The sequence below is a fragment of the Malaclemys terrapin genome, chromosome 6 (genome assembly GCF_027887155.1).
Source record: "Malaclemys terrapin pileata isolate rMalTer1 chromosome 6, rMalTer1.hap1, whole genome shotgun sequence".
In the NCBI taxonomy this organism is placed as follows: Eukaryota; Metazoa; Chordata; order Testudines; family Emydidae; genus Malaclemys; species Malaclemys terrapin.
The window spans coordinates 57,393,576-57,419,368 of record NC_071510.1 but is presented as its reverse complement, the minus strand read 5'-3'; the positions used below and the strand labels follow the sequence as shown (position 1 = coordinate 57,419,368).

Here is a 25,793-nt window from a genome sequence, read left to right as displayed (position 1 = left end):
GATTTTAGTAATTAATTGAAGAGGTTTCCAGGTCAAAGTGGAAAATAGATTTCTTTTAATGTTAAGGTGTTACTTATGTGTAACCTTGTTGACTCCACTTAATTTTTTTTCTTAACATCCTGTTTTTGTCATGTTTCCAATAGAGCTGTTATTTTGCCCCATTTACAATCATTAATTTTCCCCCCTTTGGTCTGGTGATTTTTTTTCTTTTCCATAATGTTCTTTGTGACAACACCACAATCTCATTCTTGAAAGAAAGTGTTTAGTTAAGTACTATGTAATTAACAGATATTCTGGGGTGTTGTTTTGTTTTTTGTTTCTTTTGTTGCTCATGTTAAGACATACATGTACTTGACAATATAGTTCTGCCATTTCTTAAAGGTGAACTGCAGAGTAGCGAAATATATAAATAAATGTTTGTGTATGCGCACATGTGCACACCCTTAACTGCTTCCTTACGATGGATAAGAACAACATTGTACAATTGTCTTAGGGATTTTTTAACCTGCTTAATACAGAAACATCAGTTCTAATTTCTCTGTTTTTTGCTGAAGGTCTTTACAAGAGCTTTGGAGGACCCTGAATAGTGATGTCACATGGAGCTAAACTGGAGCTCCAACTCTCCCTGTCCCCAGATGTCAGAGGAGGGGATCCATATTCTTATGTGCTGATCCTGCAAGCTTCCCCACAAGTGCAGACCCCCGCACTCATGCGGACCAGCATGCAGGAGGGTGGGCACTAGATTATCCAGAAATCGGTTTACCCTCCCCCTCAGTTGAGGGGGGAGACAGAGCTGCAGCTTATGTACCTCACAGAGGTTTTGTAAGGATAAATACATTAAAAAGATTATCAATTACTTTGAGATCTACTGATGAAAAGGGCTATCTAAAAGATCGGTACTATTGTTTTTGTGTATCACCACCATTCAGATCCTTCCAGGTTGCTGCCAAATCTTCCACCAGAAGAAGTAATTGAGGGCTTGATACTAAAGTTAAAACAAACATAAAAAACAAAAGGAAAAAACCCCAAACACATTCTGAGGCCATTTTAAAATATCAAGGAGTAGTACATGGTTCAAAGACAATTTTTGTGGTTTTGCTTCACAATGTATTTTAAAAATATATATATTTACAAAAGGGATTTGAGCATATGCTTACTTAAAAAGTGCAAAACTAAAAAGTCCGTTGGTTTAAACTCTCCCTACTCCTAAAGGACAGACAGTCATGGCAATGTAGACAGAATTTAACGTATTCTGGCTGAATAGGCTTTGGGAATATTCTTGGAATTAACAAAAGAGATAATTGACATATGTTCAGAAAGTTGCTGGTATTCCGGTGTTTTTTTAATTTTTAGGACTAAGTTACAGAACATTTTTGATTAAAATTTGAACGAAATTATTTTAAAAATATCATGGGTGTAAATTTTAAAAATGGTTTATGTGCAATTTCACAGCTGAAATGTGCACACAAGTAACATGCATGTACAGTTAATGTGATTACATGCGCAAACCAACTAATGCTCATGTAAAGGGCCAGTTAAGCATTTAACTAGCCTTTTATGAAATATTGGCCTAATACACACAGAATCACAGTGCTTATGCACATAGATTAGTTATACAACTTCATGTCCTTTTTTGCATGTAAAATTGTGTGCTCACAATTTTGAAAAAGACAAATATTTTAAAATCCCTTCACAATTTGTTTAAAAATTATTATTAAAGGGGTAGTCTGTGATTGGTTCGGTGTGGGAGAAGGTTCTTTTGCTGCAAGGTGTAGCAGTATGTGTGTGTGAGAATTTTCTATTTGCATTTCCCTATCGATTAAAAAAAAGCTAAGAGAGGTTATGTGTAATCAAAGCCCTCGCTACATTGTCTGGGCAGCAGGTCCAGTTGGAAGGGATTTCTTTCTGTCGTCACAAGCTATGAACTGAGCCTCATCGTTGTAATGTTTTATGTATTCTTCTCTCACTGAAGTCTCCACTATGGCTCTTAATCTGGAACAAAGTTCTCAACCATATTAAAAGGTGGGAAAAAACAGAAAATTATTGACCAAGCCACTATCTTACGTTCTACTCCCACAGTCTCTTCCAGTTCAGTAACACTAGCTAAAGATGAGTTAAAGGAACATGATGTTGCTGCTGTGACAACCACTAACAGTGACAGGGTACTGTGCAGCGAACTAGGAGAACAGTGACATGGGCACTATCTAGCCAAACAGTACTTCCTGAAAAGCCACCATGATGTCAATGCTGTTTGAGACCCTTAGAAAACCAGCCATACTATTGAGCAAAGCAAAAGTATGTACACTTTCTTCTCCCCACCCCCTTAATCAAACTAGCAAAAGAGAGAGATGTGCTGTGGATAAGGCAAGAACCTGCTACATCTTGCATATGGTGCCATTAAATATTATGGTATCATTCCTGTGCATGGGCCTGACATGGGGCCTAGGGACCACTTAAGTCCCACAAAGGGCTCTCAAATAGCTTATATGGAATTTTAGTACACGGCTCTTTTCTGCTCAGGGGTAAATGAAACCCACAATGCATTTTAGAAATAAATATTAGTGGTTGTACAGAACATCTGTCCCCTCTGATTGCACCTTCGTAGCAGGTAGTAGGAAGAATAACTACTAATAGTTACAGCCTCATTATGTAATAACAAACCTTCACCTTCAAAAATAAAGATTTTGTTGAGGCTGGTCTGAAAAATCTCGTCTAAAATCTCAGAGAGAATCAGGATGGGTTATGATCTATGTGTTAACCCTTGTGAGTGATCACTGTTGAGCTGAACTATTGTCTCTCTTTCTGCAATAACTTTAAGGAACATCCGAAGAAGTGAGGTTTTTACCCACGAAAGCTTATGCCCAAATAAATCTGTTAGTCTTTAAGGTGCCACCAGACTCCTTGTTGTTTTTTAAGGAACACTTTTGCTTCCACATATACTAGATGCCGGCCGCCTTCCCCGCCAATTATCAGTTTACTTAACTAGTGCACAAGATTAAACATTTGTGGCTCAATATATGCATGTATCTGTCTTTGTTGGTCCATTTGAAGAATACAGCATACTACACCAGTTACTTTACAGAGAGTATGTGGGGAAGGACAGCCATTACAGAAAAAACCCACAGCACAATCCTGGAAACATTATTTCCTATACACTGTCCACTTTCTGTTTTTCTTTCCTTCTACGTTATCCTAAGACTGTGATACTGATGGTTGTGATGGCCCACCTCATCTGTTCATATCTGGATATTTACTTACAGCTTGATCCTCCAGTGTGCTGAGCAACCTAGCCCCAAACCAGCAAAACACTTGAATGTGTGTTTAATTTGAAGCATTTCAAAGTAAGCATGTGCATACCCCCATTGTTTTTAATGGGATTTAAGCATGAGTTTAAGGTTTTTGCTGAATAGGGATCGGATTACATATGCGCATAAAGTGCTTTGTTGTATACCGGGCCTTAAAGATGATCAGCCACACATACAAAATTAACATTTGTAAACAAACTGGTTCACTAAATATTTTGATATTGAAGTGATTTCTTTCCTGGTCCACATTTTTAGCAATGGACTTTTAACTTTTCAAACTGCTTTCAAGACAGTTATACCAAAAATTATTTAGGCACTTAAACAAGTAGCATGATTTTCAAAAATTGTATGTACCCTCAGCTCCTATCAACTATAGTGGGATTTCTGGTTTATTCAACACCTCTGCAAATCAAACCACATTGTGTGTGTCCAAACATTAATTTAGAAGCCTAATTTTACAGGCCCATGCTTGAAAAATCTTAGCCTACATATATCATATATGGAATATGTAGGTAAACACTGCTGTGTAGATCTACATAGGTCTGTATTGATCTAGAATGTATGTACAGCATAATACAAACATATACCTAGAATACTCACACACCGAGTCATATATCAAATAACAAAATGCAAAGTTGAGGAAATTGCAGTGACTCGTATAGCCTAAACTAATCCTGGCACCAAAACTGATTCCAGTTCCTTCATGATTTTTTATATAGATATATAATCTGCAAGTTTGTCAAGTAATGAAAAGTAGTATATTTTGACATACTAATCCAGTAACTAATCAGTTTTCTAATAAACAATCAGCAATACACTAATGTGTCATCAGCACTTCAGGAGCTCTGGAGAGAGGATGATCTGCACATAGACGTTAATGAATACACCAAAAATCATTAGGCAATCAATACTTCTGAGTTATTTTCATTGAGCTGATAATGTATCAGACCTAACGCTGACATTTTACATTTGTCAAGATCACAGTGCAGTTTTTAACAGTAGAACAGGCTGCTAAAAATATTCCCAGAAAGACAATCAAAGAAACACAATGTACGGATGTTGACGTTCTATGCTGGTACAATAGCTCAGATGAATGAATAATATCTGTGCCCTGGGTTCCTAAACATTTTTTTTTAAATTACTAACATGTAGAACATACCATAATTATGAATATATGTAAATACCTTCTTACTCTTTTTGTAAATGGCAAATCCTGTAATAAATCAGCTTCAATAATTTATATTGGTGGCTCTCAACCTTTCCGGACTACTATTCCGCTTTCAGGAGTCCGATTTGTCTTGCGTACCCCCAAGTTTCACCTCACTTAAAAACTACTTGCTTACAGAATTAGACATAAAAATACAGAAGTGTCACAGCACACTATTACTCATTACTATGTTCTCATTTTTACCATATCATTATAAAATAAATGAATTGGAATATAAATATTGTACTTATATTTCAGTGTACCGTATATAGAGCAGTATAAACAAGTTATTGGCTGAGTGAAATTTTAGTTTGTACTGACTTTGCTAGTGCTTTTTCTGTAGCCTGTTGTAAAACTAGGCAAATATCTAGATAAGTTGATGGACCCCCCAGAAGATCTCTGCATAGCCCCACGGGCATGTGTACCTCTGGTTGTGAACCATTGATTTATATCACTGAAGAGAGAAAGATGGATACAAGGTAACAGGCCATTGTTTTCCTCACTTTTTGAAGCTGGGGAATTAATTCATTATAGTGATGCTTTTATTGATGAAGATAAAACATCACACAGCTCCATTAAATTAATGGTCGCTTTATGAGTGAGCGCCTTACAGTGAAAAATCTGCTGTATTCCTAGCTCATTATACAATTATATCTAGCATTCTCAGTGCTAATTAAGAGGACACAATATGTAAAGAAGTTGATATTAGATACACAAGGGATTCTCTTTTACTAGAAGGCCAGATGACTCATTCTGAACTAGAGAAACCCCTTTTCTTTTCCCTCAAATTTCATATCTTAATTCTCGGATTATTTTGCCACACATTGTAGTTCACTGGAGGGGGGGAAGGGTAATTAAAAGACTTAAAAGACAATGAAACACACACTGCTGATTAAGAGTTCTTCTCTCCCCCTCCCCCCAACTATATCAAATGCTGTGGATGTTTTCAGACAATTGATTAACCAAGCACTAATCCTACCAGATTGTTTAAAGTAAACCCAACTATATAGTAATAGATAAATACAGAGTTTTTCTCTTGTTATTACACTAAGCAATTATTGCTCTACAGCTTCTCTTCTTCCAATAGGTGAATTTCTTATTTTTAAATTAGCAGAAGGTGAAATTCTATTTGTCATCAATTTCTCCTCAGGGGTTATAGAGCAGAAAACTGCAGCCAAGCTGCTGCTTTGATGGCTCACTCCTAAAAATCTCTTTTTGTTCTTTATCTATTTGAACTGACAGTGATCAGAGCTACAGCAGGACAGGCCTCTCTGGAGAAATCACCTTCCCCCTGTCTATTGACAGATTCCTCTGTTCTGAATCAGACAGGCCTTGTCCCATCATAGGCATCAAGGCCTTGGAAGTAGCCACCAATTAAACCTCTTGAGCCGGTAAAATCTGAAGCCACTTTTGAGTGTCTGTTCTGATTAGACAGGATGAGACAAAGCCCATCACTCCCCGCCTCCCCGCAAGAGCAGCTCCCCAGTCTCAATTTTCTCTCTTGCCTTCACCAGGTGCGAGAGGTGTGAGAGGAGCTTCACACAAGCCACCCAGCTGAGTCGACACCAGAGGATGCCCAATGAGTGCAAGCCAATAACAGAGAGCACAGAATCAATTGAAGTGGATTAACTGATTGACTGGTTGGAATTAAACTGCAAGGAAAGTCATGATTAAATGTCATGGACACTTAAGCAAAACCAAAGATTTCCTCTGAGCAACTTTCAATCAGTCCCAGAAAACCAAAAGCAGTAATAAAATAAGTAAGATGTTAAAAGATATTGATCCTGGCATGGAAGTAAGGCCAGGAAAGAGATTATTTATTTATGACTAGGGATGAGACTTATTTCAATGGACAAATAACCTGGGACTGCTAACATTTCAAGTCCCACCATGTATTGCTTTATTTCTAAAAGCATTTATAATTGTTATTTAATACCAAAGCGAGGAATCTCAAGGGTTCTTCTGCCTATAGTTATGACTGCGAATGCACATGGACTTGTTTATTGTTGCACCTTTTTTTGGAGCATGATTCAAAGGACCCAGAAATAGTCCTTATATTTGGTTGGGTTGGTCTTGACATAGCTATAATAGAAATTCTTGTGTCTGAATGGTGCAATGGAAAGTGATCTAGAACCATATCTGAATCAGTGTCCAGTTCCTCAGACCAAAGGACATTTCATTTCATGGTTCCAGACTTTACATTTTTGCACACTTTTTCCATGTACATGGTTTCATTACACAATTTTGTCCTGGTACAAAGTTCCTGGAAAACCAAACAAGAAATGTTTTTCATGTCTATAGATATACAGTTGTGTAAGACTATCAGCAAGGAAAATATTGTAACACGTAGAGCTTTGAAACACAATATCACTGTTTAAAAAGAGAGAAAGTGTTTTCAATAAAAATCCAATGTTAATAAATTCTCTATCTGAAAGTCCTACAGTGAGAAGCAAAACAAAAAGGATTAGATTTTATTTGGGAGGTTGATGTAATGATTTGTTACTCAAAAGTCTACTGTAGCCTATTTTACAGTGTCCAGATATTTGTACCTTATTGGCTCAGGTTCATTTGAAAGCAATCCCAGGTCACTTGAAACTTTCAACAAACTCAGCCAGTTTCAAGATTGTAAGAAAACCTGAATCCAGGTGTCTTGTGTGTGGCTTCATTGCAGTCACTTTAGAGATCTCTACCTAATTTTCATTCAAGCCAAGAGCTTAATGCCCATTAATGCTAAAGGGAGTTTATACACATTTACCAAGAAAAGAAGTGTCCTCATAAAGATATATAGACAATAACAGAGTACTTAGTGTGTGCATACAGGAAAGGCTAAACACCTTCAGGCTGTATACTTTCTGAACAGGCACAGCTAATGCAATGTGATTTTATTGGCAGTTGCACACATTAGGTGAAATCCTGCCCCACTGAAGACAATGAGAATGTTGCCATTGATTCAGCAGGGCCAGGATTTTAACCGGTACTCCTTAAAGCATTCAGGATTAAAAATATATCCCTCTGGATCCAGTTCATATGTTTTTTTTAAAAGAGTAAATGTTTATGTGTAAGTAAAGTCCTTTGTGGAGGCAAGAGTATTGGTTACATCTTACTCATCTTTAAAGCAATGCTTAGTCTCCTGAGTTGGTAGGCACTGATGCAACTGTCATATCATCTCATCAGATATTAGGCAGCATGCCCTCATCAGTTTCAATGGTGATTTCTGCTCAAAAACGAGACTGCGCAAAGCAGTGCCTCTTTAAATCAACCACCATCAAACAGGACTACTAACCTTTCTTTCCACACAGCTCTGTTGATATTTCTATGTGTTATTCTAAGATGGTAAAGAAACATGAACGCACAGCAATCCAGAGCAGAGGTAATCAGAGAGATGCTGGATCTTGACTTCCTAACGTTATTTATAAATACAAGGGGTGAATATTGGCCTCACTGAAGTCAATGGCAATACTCCTGTTAACTTCAATGAGCCCAGGATTTCACCCAATATACGGTACACAAGCTTTCTTCAACAGCTAAATGCACATTGGGATCCCACTAGGAAAATGAGTGTCCTACCTACTTCGGAGCTTGTACTCACAGGAATGTGGGATTCCAGTGCTGGAGAGGGGAGAGTTTAGAAAAAAGGAGGCGGTATTGGCAAATGAAGGGCAATAAAATGATAGAAATACTTGTCATTTGTAGCCATGTGTTCTTCCTATCTTATTGCTGGCAATACTACACCATAACAGTTCACAGTCAAGATACTCTATTTGTCAGTTTCTATATTATTTTTCAGTGTTTCATCCACATTGGTGTGGTCTTGCATTAAGGGTTGTCTGAAGTATTCACAGCATCATTTAAAAACCTCAACAATTCTTTAAATGGGTTCAGTTTAACAAAAAAAGGCTGAATTTTCTGGGCTAATTTTCACTCAAAAATGGTCTCTTTTCAAGGATAAACCTTGACGTGTTTTAATTTCATAATTTTGTTTAATAAAAGATCAATTTTCACATTTAATATTTTAAAATGTTCTCTGTTTCATTGCAAACACTGCAATTTTAAGATAAGGGGATAGAGCCAGTTCTGGGGGTCTTGCTATGTCATGGAGGCAAAATTGTAATTTTGTTTTGTGAAATTTTGTGACTAAAAACAGATTAATTATTTTTGCCCGGTCCTAATTTTCAAGTTGTTTATAAGTATTCAGTTACAAAATCAGAAAGTAGCAGAAATATAGTAAAAAGGCATTTTCCGCTTGAGTTTTCCAGCCCTGTTTCTAGACTAAAGAAATTTGGATAAGCTTGGGTAAGAGTCTAACTTTATGGATGCTTATCCAGATTTATCCTTTGAATTATTTGAGGTTCTAGTCTAGTATTCATCGGATTTTCTATAGGATGAGAGCCACGTAACATGGATAGTTAGGTATCCAATATTACAATTTAAAGGTCAGAATTTAGGCATCATTTTATTCACAGCAGTGATTGGCTTAAGCAGCAAAGTTCAGAACTAAATCTGTATTTTCCTAACATTTGGGAGTGTTTGGATTGGGGCCATCTCTACTTTAGAAAGACCAGGATGGCTTCTAAACCTTTTAGCACACCTTTGTTGGTACTGTGATGCACACACATTATTCTAGCTTAGTAATGAAATAATCCCAATATAATGCAACGGTCCTATTCAGCACTTGAACAGAGCAAGACTCTCATCACTATTGTAAATTATGGAATTATTTCATCATAAACTGCAGAAATAAGTAGGTTTTGCATCTTAGGTGAGAAATGAGATATGCTAAACTCTGAGAGGCAAATGTGAGCTACATGTTGTATCAGCAAACTGTGATTTTGTATTATCAAGGTATTCTCTTCTTTTTCTGTGAGGTGAAATCAGTGGTAGTTCAGAGCACTCAGTATCTCACAAGGTCAGGCCTATGCTTTGCAGTAGTTTTTAAGGGCCAGTTCAGAAAAGCACTTAAGCATGTACTTAAAGTTGTCCATAACTCCATTGCTGAAAAGCGATGGCCTTAATCATGTGCTTATAATTGCCGTAAAGTGCTTTCTTGGATGTGGCCCAAAAGATTTGAAGACTAACTGCATTCTTTTAGGAGTTTGTTGGGATTTGTTTTTAAACATACCAGTGAAAAAGCATAATTTTTGCAGGAATTATTTTGTACTTCCAAAGGACATTTTATTCATTATGTTGTGCCTGTTTCCCAAGCACATTTTTAATTATTGCATTGTCGCTTTACTAAGGCACTTTCACAATATAGTTGGCAGCATACAAATGCAATTCAGTGCAAAAAAATACATGATTTCAGAGTGGGTGTTTCGCTCTCAAGTTATTCAGTGCAACAGTGTGCATCTATTACAATATAGTAAGTGTAAAACTGTCCTTGAGAGTATTGACAAGCTAAAACGCATCCTGAATTGAACTAAACAAAATCTAGTTTCTTTCTACTCTTACTGAATGCTGAGTGAGTTTCTTTTTGGGTATCGATGTACTAATTATGCATTTGGGATCATTAAGGATATAATTTTATATGCTTGAACACAGTGAATTAAAACAGTAAGTAAAGTATGATTACCTCAAACAGTAATAATTATGTGCCTACCATTTCTGAATTTCTGAAACTGTTGTGATCTCCCTTTTGAAGTTTGGTAAATATGTACAAGTATAACATTCTTCCAATACTGCAAAATCCAAAATCTTTTACAATATATCTAAAATTGTATACATTTCTAATGTTCACCTACACACAGAATGAAGTCTCTTTCTCTCCCTCACACACACTTCTTAGAAAAGCTTCAAGCCCCTTAAGAAATCACAGTTGACAAATAATATGAACTTTTAAAATAACAAAATGATTGTTTTCTTTTGAACAAGAACAGAGCTTTGAGCAATGTAATAATTACAGCACATTAGATACTAAAAACACAAAGGCTATGATGTGTGGATCTGTTACTTTCTTTGATATACTTATCTCTTTTTAAAATTGTTATTTATCACTTGTATGGTGCCATTAGGGTATATGGCTGTCTGATATGTGCCAAACAGATGTGGTTTCTAAATGATAAATATTTGAAAATTAAAAAGTGATAAAAGTCCTCACTACTTTTGAAAGTTATGTATTGCTATGACTTATTTTAAATTTATCCTTAGTGCACTTTTTTGTTGCATCCAAATACCTTCTGTATATGAGTTTCCATAAAATAAAACATTTGAAATTGTGCTGTCTTTTTCCTCTGATTTGTCTCATTTTTGAAAGTTTAGACATCATCAAGCCAATCTACAAAAGGGCAAATAGCCATGCAGTAAGTGTACAGTATGCTGGAAAGGTCCTTTGTTGTAATAAGAATAATAATGGCACTGTACTTAGAATGGTAAACAGCTTGCTTGCATTTTTTAAACGTCATAAAATTGCATCTTTTTTTTTTTTTTTTTACTGCAAAGGACCAATTAAGTCATGCATGTAGCTTTATTCTTGTGATATAAACTGTAAAGATTACCAGTGTTTAAATGAAAAAGGCACACATTTAAAGAAAAAACAAAAATGTAAATATATTTGATTAATAAAACATTTCTATCATTAAGTCCTATATCTCCCTTTTTCTTTGTTCATAATTATGTTTTCAAAATATTAATGGAACAGAAATACAAATAAGCTTTAAACATGCTGATGCAAAAGGTATCAAAATAACCTGAGGTGCTTTGCAATATTCTTTGTGCAATAGTTTTTATAATCCTACAGCATGGGTTCATTCTCATGCTGGATGCTGCAAACAGGATTGAGATGTCATGGCCCTGTTCCCATCCCTTTTTCTGTGGCTAGATGGTAAGAGAGAGGGATCCTCAAATTGTTTTTATGTTGTAATTTGAGGTGCGACTGTGGAAAAGTGAGAACTACTTCCCTACAATACTGTGTAGCTTGTTTTTTTATTTTAATGATACAAATAATTTTGCATTTTAACTGATTTTTCTTATTCAAATTACATGATTTTTTTTAATCTCTAAGAGTGTTAACCTTCATTATGTATTTACCTGAGCCCCAATTTACAAGGATCACCATCTAGTGGCCTGAGACAGAATTTCAGTGCTCCAAGTTTATCTGATATCTGCTCTGTCTTTTAAAATATTTCTAAAGCACTAACCATGCTCTGCTGCAATAGACCTTCTGTGCCTTTTGTAATATGATTTCACTGCAGTCATATATGTGAAAGAGCAATGATTATTTCACTAAGTCCCCCTTGTTCCACTTGAAAAAAATACCACTTGAGTATGAGAAAAATATGTCAGTTTTTGTTATTTTTCATGTTCTATAACCTTTTATGTAAGCAGCAGAACCACCCTGGTAGAATAATTGTGCAAAACTACTGTACTTGAGAATATACTCAGGTAATTGGCCAGCAGGCTGCCTGCTGATTTGCAAGTAGCATGGATAGTCAATCATCCGAGGCAAACTTCTATATATGTCAGGAAACTTCTTTAAAACAAGAAATTATATTGAGTCATGCTGCATGAGATTATATCCCCCAACCTGTGTAATCTGTCATGAGCTAATGAGACACAAATGTTTAAAAGGGGAGGTGGGAGGGAGCCTTTTGGGCTGGTGATCTAATGATAGCCTTATAAGACACGTAAGGTAGATTCCTGGGTCCACCTCACTCCCTTTCTTGTGAGTTATTTAGTGGGGTGAGTCTCAGGTCTCTTAGCAGGCAGTGCTCTTAGTTTTTTTTTTTTTTTCTTTTAATTCCTTTGATGAATTTTTTTTAGGTGCTGGTCCGAGAGCTTCAGAGACTGAAGTGTAATCAAAGAGTAGGTATGACACTCACACCCCACCCCAACGTGACAGCCGTGAACTGGAAGATCAGTTCTAGGGCCAATAGCAAAGCAACCAAATAATTGAAACAAACAAATAAATAAAAAGGTCACGGAAAATCAAGAAGTTAGATAAGTTATTTGCACCGCTTAATAACAATATTATTGTTATTAATGGTTCCCAATCCTGCTGAAAAGGCGTAACGAGTGGGGTACCGCAGGGGTCTGTTTTGGGACCGGCTCTGTTCAATATCTTCATCAACGACTTAGATATTGGCATAGAAAGTACGCTTATTAAGTTTGCGGATGATACCAAACTGGGAGGGATTGCAACTACTTTGGAGGACAGGGTCATAATTCAAAATGATCTGGACAAATTGGAGAAATGGTCTGAGTTAAACAGGATGAAGTTTAACAAAGACAAATGCAAAGTGCTCCACTTAGGAAGGAAAAATCAATTTCACACATACAGAATGGGAAAAGACTGTCTAGGAAGGAGTACGGCAGAAAGGGATCTAGGGGTTATAGTGGACCACAAGCTAAATATGAGTCAACAGTGTGATGCTGTTGCAAAAAAAGCAAACATGATTCTGGGATGTATTAACAGGTGTGTTGTGAGCAAGACACAAGAAGTCATTCTTCCGCTCTACTCTGGTTAGGCCTCAGCTGGAGTATTGTGTCCAGTTCTGGGCGCCGCATTTTAAAAAAGATGTGGAGAAATTGGAAAGGGTCCAAAGAAGAGCAACAAGAATGATTAAAGGTCTTGAGAACATGACCTATGAAGGAAGGTTGAAAGAATTGGGTTTGTTTAGTTTGGAAAAGAGAAGACTGAGAGGGGACATGATAGCAGTTTTCAGGTATCTAAAAGGGTGTCATAAAAAGGAGGGAGAGAACTTGTTCACCTTAGCCTCTAAGGATAGAACCAGAAACAATGGGTTTAAACTGCAGCAAGGGAGGTCTAGGTTGGACATTAGGAAAAAGTTCCTAACTGTCAGGGTGGTTAAACACTGGAACAAATTGCCTAGGGAGGTTGTGGAATCTCCGTCTCTGGAGACATTTAAGAGTAGGTTAGATAAATGTCTATCAGGGATGGTCTAGACAGTATTTGGTCCTGCCATGCGGGCAGGGGACTGGACTCGATGACCTCTCGAGGTCCCTTCCAGTCCTTGAATCTATGAATCTATGGGAATTATGCATTACCCACCATAACCAGGTCATTAGAGAATACTGAAAAAAATTACCAGACCTTATTAATGATGAACAATTAGGTGAATAGTGTTGTTCTCCATAGCAAAAACTAAAGTGGATTGGGAAGGTGTTATATTGTGTGTTAAATTCCCTGTAGCACAATTTGTAATTTGGGATCAGTGACCACTGCATCCTATTTAAGGCTTATGTTATTCAAAACAACCTTGCTTAGTATCTGGTTCTATGTATATTTCTTTTATGGTATCAGTACCAATATTGGATACTGACACTGCAATATAGTCGGTTACTGTCCATTCCACAGGTTACCTGGAAAATGGCATTTATAGGAAACAACTTCCATTACTGATGCATCACTCAGCATTACAGACCTGAAGGGTCCCTCTAGAGAAGTTGCTAAGCAGGCGGCCTCAAATAGGGAAAATATGCCAGGACTTGCTGGTCCATACAGCTCACCAGACACAGAGAGAGAGACTCTACTTATGTTTTTAGGAGATTGCATAACACTACCGAGGAAATCAGGGACTCTATTCAGCACCTAAAAATGGGACCAAGTTCTCCAGGCAGGTAATGCTAGAGGAATACAATTTTATAGTGGGATTTAGAGTAAGGCAGGATGAGACACTAAATGCTTCTGTGATACATAGGTCATGCATTAAAACGTTAAACCTTTGTGGCACAAAATGTAGGGCATATGCGGAGAGGGGATTCTATAACTCTACATGCTAGTTGAGTGTGATCTTATGGCAAGCTGCACCACTTATAAAAGAAAGAAACTTCTGCCGTGAGCTGTAGCCACGGCAGCTTTACTGGACAGCTTTAAAGGGGACAGCAGTCCTTGACAGTATTGCAACTCAGCTTAAGAAAATTGTATGTCCAGGGCAAACAGGAGTAACAATCACCCAGGGAAGCACATCTTCTGTGTAAGATGAACTGAACATGCAGCGAGACTGCAATGCCTGGGAAAGATTGGTTATGTATTAACTCTTTCTTTCCTGTATTTCTTTGACTTTAGATAATGAACTTGCTGAGCTTGGTTATTAGGTCTCTTGAACAGTCTTAATATTGACCCGCAAGTAGAGTCAATTAGTTGGCTACACACTTTTCTGAATAGTGGCGAGCCAGCTAGGAGGCTACCTGTACCAGTGTGATGGCTTTGACAGTGCTACTATAGTACGTGGCCATGCAGGTCTGTACCAGTACAACAAGATAGGAAAGTTAGCCCATACTGGCTCCTGCACTGTGACGCATACCAAGTGGTGATGCCAGCAGTGAGTGTGACATCTAATATGGCTAGACAGTATTGTGTAGTGACTAATTATAAAAAAAAAAATGGTATGGAATCCTTGTCTCTAATGTTACTAGCCCAAATTTGTTTTACTCCTTATGTACATAGTATTGTAAAAGTCTTACTCTATCATCTCAGCCAATCTAAGTTTTTCAAAATAAATCCATGATTCAAAGTGAGCCCCAGAACCAGGATGAAGTCAAAAATATGTGCCAGTTTTTAACATACATATGGATTCACTAACTTTAAATTTAAAAACCTTATTAAAAGGAAAAGCAACTCATATTTTTCAGATTAACGATAACATGCTTAAAGCAGAACAAGTTTTGGACAACCTTATCCATGATGGCGATCTGGAAATAATAATTTCCCATACTTGGATAGAAGTATCTTTAAAGTTGTGCTTATATTACAAGGAGTATTATTTTAATTGTATTAATCATGTATTGCCACTTACACAGTTTGGTAAAATAGTGGAAATCTCACATGAATGCCCTTACCTTTGCTTCATATATTAATTTGGCTAAATTATCACTAGGGTGACCAGATGTCCTGATTTTATAGGGACAGTCCTGATTTTTGGGTCTTTTTCTTATATAGGCTCCTATTACCCCCTACCCCCGTCCCAATTTTTCACACTTGCTGTCGGGTCATCCAAAAAATCACCCTGATATAATCAGCAAAGTGACAAGCAGGGGACTGTTAGCCAACACATACAGGATATATTCACACCCTTATACACTCACCACATTAATAGATATTATACACATGGTATTAATGTAACATACATGTATTGGGTAACGATGTTAAATTGTACTAGGCTTATTCTTGCTCACTTATGTGAAGACATATGGCATGATGCCCCAGGACAAGTATAGTTCAGTACTTGGCTTAAGCAAATATAAAAACTGTCAAGAGCTAGATGGATGAGTGTTATGAAACAAAGGACCAACATGGTACAAGGAAATAATTATAAGAGTTATGAATGCTCTGTATTAGGGAGTATCTTCATGCCCCTCAATGTATGGAATTTAATATTCAAACGAAAGCCGGGAAAGTACAGGGTAGCACCAAAGGCAAAGCTGGCACAAGCTGGCTAGTTAAACTTAAATTTTAAAGTGATGTGAACAATGCTCTGGAACTTGTAAACACCCATCCTATAAAAGATGGCTAGTTTAAGGGGGCATCTTCTGTGTAAGGTGAATTGAACACACAGAGCAACTTCACTTCCTGGGAAGGATTGGTGATGTATTAACTCTTTCTTTCCTGTAGCAATTGTTTTTTCTTTAGACAATATGGTTGAGCTTGGTTATTTGGTCTCTTGCCCATTCTTAATATTGAACTGCGAGTCAATTAGTTGGCTACACCCTTTTGTCAATAAGCTGCACCATAAGGTTTCAAAAGAAATTCTGGTCCAACTCTCCCTGATCATGACATGGAGTCTCATTGTGGATGGAGATTGCAGGCTGATGATTAGGCATTTTGAACTGTTTTTAGCTTAGTAATAGACTAAATGAGAGGAAATAATTATCTTCTATGTTAAAATCAAGGGAGCTGGCTGAAAAAAGAAACTCAGGTTCTGGGTGTGTGGTTTTATGGGTACATCTATACTGGGGGGGGAGGGGTAATACCATGGCAGCAAGTCTCAGAGCCCAAGTCAAGTGAGTGGGGCTTGTGGGACTCACGCCATGTGGCTAAAAATACAGCTGTAGACGTTCCTGCTTGGGCTGGAGCCTGGACTCTGAAACCCTCCCTCCTCACTAGGTTTCAGGGCCCAGGCTTCAGCCCAAGTGGGAATATGTACACTGCTATTTTTAGCCTAATAGTGCAAGCCTCATGAACCCAAGTCAATAGATCCGGATGCTAAGACTTGCTGTGCATTATTTTTATTTTTTGTGGGGTTTTTATTTATTTATTTACAACATAGACATACCCAATGACAACAAATGACAGGATCAATTATGTATTTTAAACCTATTTTTAATTGTCAGAGAATGTTCATCTATTTATTTTATTGGATATAAACAAACATTTGGTAACCCACTTGCTCTTAACACTCGAGCATTTTTGTAGATTGAGAACCAGCTAAGAGCGAAACAGAAACTTACACGCAGCTGGCCTTTGGCAGCTGTGGGTGCAGCAAACAGATGAGTCTTAAGACTTGCTTTCCCCTTTGACTACAGCAGAGCCAATTATAAATTAATGCAGCAGACAAACTGGATCTGAAAAACAACTGGAACCAAGTTCAGGGCAGGAGGAAAAACAAAAGGGAATGACTACGTAGGTCTGTATATTAGGTACAGAGATTTGTTTTTTGGGATCTCAAAATATTTGCACTTCACCCTTCAAGTCTCACCTCTGAGAGTTACTGTGTCAAATCATGTATTTTGTTGTGGAGTAATTAGTCTTGTTTTAACTAGGCCTCTATCTTCAGTGGCCTTCCACAATCATCCTTTCGCAAGCCAGACCAGCCAATCCTTTATAGACAGACCTGTACCACATTCGCTTTTTCCCAGATGTCTTCTCCAGGCTAGCAGCTGTGGCAGTTGATTTTTGGCAGTGTATCTTTAGGGAATTAGTCTTTTTTCTTTCTTCATGCCCCCATTCTCTCTGCTCTCACCACTCCCATCCATTATACTTTTATTTCTCTCTTTGATCATCTTTCATGCCCCTCTTCCACACTTCTATGTTCAATCAAAGTCTCTTTCTCAAGTTTCTTCAAATGAGTATGCATGTGACTATCAAAAAAACCTGCCCGTGTTTATGTTTCACAGTGGATCATTGGACTTCATTTTCTTTCCCATAACCTAGGCCTTCATGAACATGATTCAAACGTCATGCAGAGGCTTGGGTCTGGATTTTTTCAGGGAGCCCAGAATATGGATTGCAGAGTTTGCACCTCTGATAAATAAAGCATGATAGCTTTCATTGTGAATCTATTTAGCAGAATTATTTTTTTGAGCTTTCTTACAAGTGGCAATTGTCAAAGCTGGGAAATTGAAGGATGACCTTAGAAAATACAATGGAGGGTACAAAAATGCACATTAAAGTCATCCAAACCACCATTAACTGTGGTCCCTGTTTTCTACATTGTGTAACCATCATACCTTGTAGTTAAGAGAGATACACTGGGCCAGATTCTCAACTGGTGTAAATAAGAGTAACTCTTTTGAAGTGAATGGAACTACACTGAGTTACACCAGTTGAACATCTGGTCTTACTGTAATGACTTTAAGAAGATTTGCTCCAGCCCTTCACAATTTCAAAGCCTCAGCGACAAGTCTGTGCTACTGTGTCACACGGCAAGACAACACCTTTGCATTTGAAATACCCATGTGCTTTTGTGGACGTGCCCCAAATGTCAGTTACTTTTGAGGAATAGAAGGGGAAAGCCCATCTGTGGAAGTTTGCTGTAGCACTGCACAACATTTCAGTTTAAATGCTGCAGTAGAATATGATCAGTCTACTAACAAAAGAAAAACAGGAGTACTTGTGGCACCTTAGAGACTAACAAATTTATTAGAGCACAAGCTTTCGTGGACTACAGCCCACTTCTTCGGATGCATATAGAATGGAACATATATTGAGGAGATATATATATACACACATACAGAGAGCATAAACAGGTGGGAGTTGTCTTACCAACTCTGAGAGGCCAATTAATTAAGAGAAAAAAAACTTTTGAAGTGATAATCAAGCTAGCCCAGTACAGACAGTTTGATAATATATCTCCCCTTGTAAGTACTCTCACACTTATTATCAAACTGTCTGTACTGGGCTAGCTTGATTATCACTTCAAAAGTTTTTTTTCTCTTAATTAATTGGCCTCTCAGAGTTGGTAAGACAACTCCCACCTGTTTATGCTCTCTGTATGTGTGTATATATATCTCCTCAATATATGTTCCATTCTATATGCATCCGAAGAAGTGGGCTGTAGTCCACGAAAGCTTGTGCTCTAATAAATTTGTTAGTCTCTAAGGTGCCACAAGTACTCCTGTTCTTCTTTTTGCGGATACAGACTAACACGGCTGTTACTCTGAAACCTATCAAAAGAAAGGATCTAACTGGTGTGCCTATCTCAGATTTTGAAATGATCGATGTTCTGAAGGTGTGCACTACCTGCAGGTAGGAATCTCTGACTCGGAGGCTTTTCCTTGGTCTGTGGGTAATGCCAAAAAAATAAGAGCTGGTTGGGAAATGATTGTTTTCCCTTTGGAAAATTTCAAGACAATGATGTTTCTTCTTTTAAAAAAAACCCTCTGAAATTTTGAGGGGTTTTGTCAGAAAACAAAAAGCCAAACTCAAAAAATTCCAGTAAATAAATGTCATTTTTTGGTTGGTGAAAACTGAAAAATTTCTACAAAAAAGGTAATTTTTTGGTGAACATTTCTCTCCCTTCAATTTGCCAGTAACTTTCTGATGGCATCTAAAACCATCCCTTTCTGATGGCATCATACGCTGCAACCAAGAATACATTGGATTTTTTGCTGCTAAATCACATGGCAAACTCATATCTTCTTCACTGTCCCCTATTACTTCTAGGTGCATTTCAGTAGTAAAGCTTTACAGGTTTTCCCCCTCCCATTAAGTATCTGTATTTTGGACAGCAGCTGCTTCTTTATGGACTTTGCTAATTTAAAAAAATGTTTTAAGCAACAATAAGTGGCAGTGAACTAGCTATACCAGAGATCACTCAGTTACCCTGGCATAAAACAAATCGACTGTTTTAAATACATTTTAATACAATGTATTTTATATCCTGATTACTGCCCACCTCGATACAACACTGCCTCAAAAAGCACAGACACATCTAGTAATTTATATTTAATAGATTCTCAGGGTGAATTAGGATGGACACATACTATTGCCTTTATATGTTCATAGTGTAGTGCCATTAAAAATGATTCTCTAGTGATGTTGATGAGGGAGGAGTTGTCACTGCATACCTGATTATCCCCTGCAGCAATTGTACATACATTCAGTTACGTATTTCTTCCTAATCACTGATTTGTCTTTGAATGCTTGCTTCTTTTTAAAAAGAAATACTTCGTTCATTTTTCACAAAATACTGAACCCACTTAGTAATGTCTGGGAAGATGAAATCTATCCGCAAAATTCTGTCACCAACAGAGGTTTAGTCATTTAAAATAACCAATCCAATCATCCAAGTCTTGATTGTTCAATGTTCTTTCTGGCTTTACAGTTTTGATTAAGAGGCTCAGCAAAGAGGTGAAGTTGCAGAATAGCAAAGGGTTCCTTGACCTAAGGAACTTGAAGTCAGCAGGTCACTTATAGTGACTGTGATTTATTGATCAATAAACATAGCCTTTCTAAACCCTTCTTTTTCTTGTCTCACTGGCCTATTTTTGCAGGCATAGTGCTCTCCTTCAAAGGATGTGTGCAGTGAACTTTCTGAAAGAACATTCAACCATACATATAAAATACAGTGAATCCATATAATACTAATCATGTGTTTTAACCAACTGTACTGTGTTTGAGTAACTATACAATGATCTTTGGGGAAAATGTGATTAACTAGTATTAAAAGCTGTATTGAAAGAAAGAAAAACACTAAATCTCAGTTTGTAAAAAACCCTTCAGGTAAAACTCCATCAAGAGAAAAACTGCATATCCCGCAAATCAGGTTGCCCTTTAGTGAATCTCATGGATTTGAACATTTTTGGAGAGATGGGGAGGAGCAATTTGCCCTCTAAGCAGCTTTGGTTCCAAGGAGGAGTCTGGTGGCACCTTAAAGACTTACAGTTTTATCTGGGCATAAGCTTTCATGGATAAAAAACCCACTTCAGATGCTGGGTTTTTTACCCACGAAAGCTTATGCCCAAATAAATCTGTAAGTCTTTAAGGTGCCACCTGACTCCTTGTTGTTTTTGTGGATACAGACTAACACGGCTACCCCCTGATATTTGGTTCCAAGAACTCACATAGTGCTCAGACAGCAATTTGCAAGATCTAGCTATACCAACTAAAAATGTGATGAAATAAAAATAAAACAAATGAAATAAAAAAAGAGGAAAAAAACAGAAAAAAGAAAAAGATACACTGTTGCACAGAAACCAACTCTTCACTACCGTCATTACAGGGAACGGATTATGATTTGTAGCTATTCTAACAGATGGATTAGAAACATGAGAAAATAAATCTAATTTGACTAAAGACACAGGCAAGATTTAAGTGACTAATACTGTTAAGAAAATATATTATTAAAAAAATTAGTATTTTTAAAATTAACAAGCAGAATCCCAATATAGCCGATAGTCTTATTCTACTGTATAATTTATGTGCTAGAAAAATACAGTCTATGCATTTTTCCTTTCTTAAAGATCTTTAAGAATATACATAAGTGGGGGGAAAACAGGGACTGGTGGGAGGAGGGGGATAAAAAGTCAAGTATTAATAATAAAAAAGCAACCTTATACCAGAGAAAATTAAGGGTATGTATGTATCATACAATTTTTTCATTAAAATCACATCACAAAATCACACAAATGAGTCCTTCATTTGTCTCTAGGTTTAAAATACTGTACTGCATTTTAGCTTGTATTAAATCAAGGTTCTCTTTCCCTTGGTAGATCATCTCACTGCTGTTCTTACACACTATAGTACTTATAGCCTTCTAAACAATCTTCACTGTACATTTGAAATGAAATGCGCCATGAAGGAATAAAAACAAGCTTCTTCAAACCAAAATTGTTCAGTGTGAGGTGGATAGGCTTTTTGTCGTTTCTAAAGATTCAGTCCAACATGTACTGTATTTTAAGAGATTATTACACTGTGTTTTATTCTGGCTGTTTTATCTGGGGTTCCAATTGATAGTTATAAACTATAATCCCTGACTGGATCCCAAATTGACTGGATTATTTTCTTAAACCTGAAACTTGCAGAGGAATTAAAAAAACAGGAAGAGACAAGCCCATATACTGCATTCCATACCAAATCAAGCCACAAAGAATAGACATAAATAAAGATAAACAAAGTCCTCTAAATGCCAGTCATGCAACAACGACAACTGTGTGTTCATCAGAAATAAAATCTTCAAGAAAGCAAACTTTGTTTTGTTTTCACTGTTTTAAAATTGGTAACCTGGTTCAAAACTTGATAAATGGAAAATTGGCACTGCATTCCGTTCTGTCTGTCCCATTAGGATAATGTTTGGTTTCTATGCCACCCATGTCACTACAGATGAACAATGTTTCAGAGAAAATGTACCCACCACCAGTTCTGAGACCACATGTGCAACATAAATTATGTTCTTAATGCTTGTCCATGGTACCCCTGTGTTCCTAAACGCTTAATGCCACTATGAGTAAATGATTTCTTTCCACTACTGCTCAAAGTGCCAGAAGGCAGGCGAAATTTAAACACAACTAAGATCAACATTGCAAGTTTACTTGGCCTCTACATCTAGCAACACTGCCATAAATTTCTTAGGCTTCTTATTTGAGAATTTAAAAGGCCCTATAGACTTGGCAAGGTTTATATAACAACATCTCATCTATGTGGATTATAAACTTTGGAATCCTGAGCAGTGGGCTTTGTATCCTATTTGGTCAGTGGGTCATTGGGTGACCCAGTACTTACCCAATCAGCTGTTTGTTCAGTGTTGACTATTGTGATGGTGACAACCTTACAGTACCAAAAGCAGAATGATTAGCAACTCTCCAGGTTCCTTTGTGTTTTTTTCTGACATTGTCCCTGCCTAGAAGACACAGAGTGTTTTTATTTCATTTGTATAGCTTTTGGTTTCTGGAATTATTTTTATCTGTGGGCTGCGTCTCTCTCTCTCTCTCTCTCTCTCTCTCACACACACACACACACACACACACACCACTAAATCAAGTTTCTAGAAATCATACAAATGACCAGGCAATACTTTGATAGTGATATATAGGAAGAGACTGGTCTTTATTCCTCACACCAGTCATCTGACATGAGTCAGGGTTACCAAAGGTTATTCCCTTGTCTCAGCGAGGTTGACATGCACTGACTCCAGTGGCTACTGCTACATTTGTGACAGTGGAGAGCACAGCCATTCAAATGTTCCCTGCTACCTTCCAGTTCACTCACTTGCAAATCAATGAGATCTGTACAGCTGCATTACTAATGATGGTGTTTCTGCTGTGTCTGTGGGAACAGGGAGTCTTGGGATGGCATTAAACTGGTTTAATTCTTATCAAAGATCCCTTTATTATAGTAACTCCATGCAGGCTCCATTAATCCCCCAAATGGATTGTATTTTCCTCTTTAAAATATACTGTGGTTGAAGTTAGTGAAGCATTTTTCCTGAGCTGCATATTATGCATTATGGAAAATATTTCACAAAGGATCCACTATTGTTCCACAGTTAGTGACTTAGCCCTCTGAGGAAAGATAATGCTGAGCATTAACACAGTACTAAAAGTGTGTCAGTAAGTACTATAGATAACCTGTTACCATCATTGTACTTTGCTTTTATAGAAGACGTGGCAGCACATATCCAGCACACACTGTTAAAAACCCTAAATTGCCTTAGATAACATTACCTCATATGTTTAGCATATTCCTTACAATAAGTACAGTATTACAAATACTAAGCTTCATCATCTAAAGAAAACTTTGAAATGTGTACGGATGACCACTGTCCTATGTGGTGATTGTCTCCTTTCTATATTCCATTGTTTATTCATTTAGGTGAAAGAGACTTATAGGCCATAGGGACATTGTTTGAGATCCTGTCTCCAAACTTGCTACGGCTCAAATGTGGGGAAAATAGCCCAGTGACAAACATGACAAAACTACAATGAACTTTCAACAATGCCCTGTAAAGTTTTTTAGAACCAATGGTGTTGAGTACAGCCTGAGTTTCATGATTCATCATATATGAAGTCAGTAATTTACTGGAAAGAAAGTGAGATATCTCACAAGATCAGTGTGAAACAAAGACAAATTCAGGACTAAAATCAGGGTATATATGTTGCTTATGTTTGGTAGCAATATGGTGAGGATTACTACATGGATTCAGATCTGCCTTGCCCTCTCATGGAATGACCTACTTGTGCACAGCACAGACCTACACAGATCATTGTACAGGAATCAAGCTGCAGTCTCTGCTGAACCACATGGGCTCTTCAGCACTTAAAGATGAACTGAAAATAGAGCTTAGCCCTTATATATGGGTTGAATTTCCCCACTAACCAGGCTCTAGGGGACATTCAGAACAGAAATACATTTCAACTAATCTTTTTAAACATTATTTTTCCTCTGTGAAATCCTCTAGGTTTACTGCAACTATCCCGTAGTGCATCATTCAATGACATCACAAATACAATGGATTTAATGGTTGCACTAATATTTCTCATATTTGTCATATCACCAAATGATGCATTATGGGATATTTGCAGTGAACCAGGAAGTAGCAAGAGGACTTCACAGATGAAAAAGAATTTATAACTGTCCTGTACTGAATGCTCCTACAGTGGGGCTATTCAGCAGAGAAATCTAGGCTTAGTTCAATTTTCATTTTGGCTTTGCAGCTGAACTTTTAAATGTAAAGACATGAATTTGAATGAGAAGCAGACTGCAGAATTATTTCTCATGTCTCTGTGTTAAAATTCTCTTTTCTAGCAAATTAACCATCAAAATAAACAAGTCTCAGACACCTTCTTACAAACAGTAAATCACACCGTGATGCTGAGGAGTGGTATATCTGCCTCCCTGCAGTGTAGTTCATCTTTGCCAAGGAAGCTGTTCTCAAATACCCCCACTCCCTAATAAGGTTATTCTAATGCTATTTCTAACATTCAGTGAAGGAAGACAGAAGTAAAGGGATTAATTGGTGAGATATGGCTCCTATTTGTGTTGTGGAGTAATTTTTCTTCCACGCACTTCCATTTGCTTCCCAAGTTTCACAGAAGAGGCCTGTTTTTTGGGCCACAAACACAGTATGAACATATGAGTGTAACTCATTCTTTAATCCTCCTTATCTCAAAGTCCACTTTGAAAGATACTAGCAATTCAAAACCCTGAATGTACCTGCTTCTTGCTGCCTATAGATCAAAATATAGGACCAAAAGAACAACTCTGATATATACCAGCTGAGGATTTGGCCTATATAGCATAGAAAAAAGTGACTATTTTCTCAGAGTGTTAAGGCCCAGCATGACTAGAAAAGGTGCAGAGAACGGCTATGAAAAATATAAATGATAGGATGAAATGTGGAGGAGATTGGGGGTGGAAAGCTCTTCCATATGTAGGGAGAGTAAAAGATTATAAATTTAGACAGGAGACATTTTTTAAAGGAGATGTGAGAGAAATATATCATTGTAGGCTTGATCAATAGCTTATTGAAGCCACTGATGTCCCTTTATTAACTTAAATGGGTATTGGCTCAGTTCCTTAACCAATCATCCCCTGAGCTGTCCTATTAAAACTTTCATTTTGCAGATTTCATCCATGGGTTGTCAGCTCAGCTACAAGTGCTGACTGGTTCTTAAAATCTGTTGCATTTTAAATTAAAAATAAAATTTAAAAACAAAACAAAACAAAAAAACCCAAGTCATAACTGAATAACAAGTCCTGCCCAGTGCAGTTACTGCAGGTATTTACTAACACCTTTACTGATGCCCTTAGGACTTGATTCAGGAAGGCACATAAATACGTGTAAGTCCATCCCCAATCAGGACAGCATATAAACATATGCTTAAAATCCCTTTGACATCAATGAGATTTAACAACATGCTTAAAGTTAAGCTCACGTTCCCAAATAGGAACTCTTTCCTGAATCGGCCTTTAGTTCCCTTGATAAAAGGCTATACACACAATGAACACAATTCTTTGATGATATGTTGAGAGCCACAACAACAAAGCTGGATTGGTCTGTAAAGTTGTCAGAACATTGAAGCATGCACCTGACATATTTTGTTTCTTAACTGAATGATCTATATCCAGCATTTGATTATTATTACATGATTTTCATAAGGAAAAACATGAT

At 37.2% G+C, this 25,793-nt stretch overlaps 1 protein-coding gene across 3 annotated transcripts in view; it reads left to right on the top strand.

Annotated features, from left to right (window-relative positions):
• PRDM6 (PR/SET domain 6) overlaps positions 1–11,087 on the top strand; it is a 91,001-nt gene extending 79,914 nt beyond the window's left edge. For 2 of the 3 annotated variants that reach the window (XM_054033193.1, XM_054033191.1), the window contains one exon: positions 6,027–11,087. In XM_054033193.1, the coding sequence (XP_053889168.1) occupies positions 6,027–6,141 (115 nt within the window). In that variant the 3' untranslated portion in view covers positions 6,142–11,087. Of the gene's footprint in view, positions 1–554; positions 1,113–6,026 lie in introns of those variants that run through there. The other variant, XM_054033194.1, reaches the window with a different exon arrangement.
• The last annotated feature ends 14,706 nt before the right edge of the window (positions 11,088–25,793 follow it).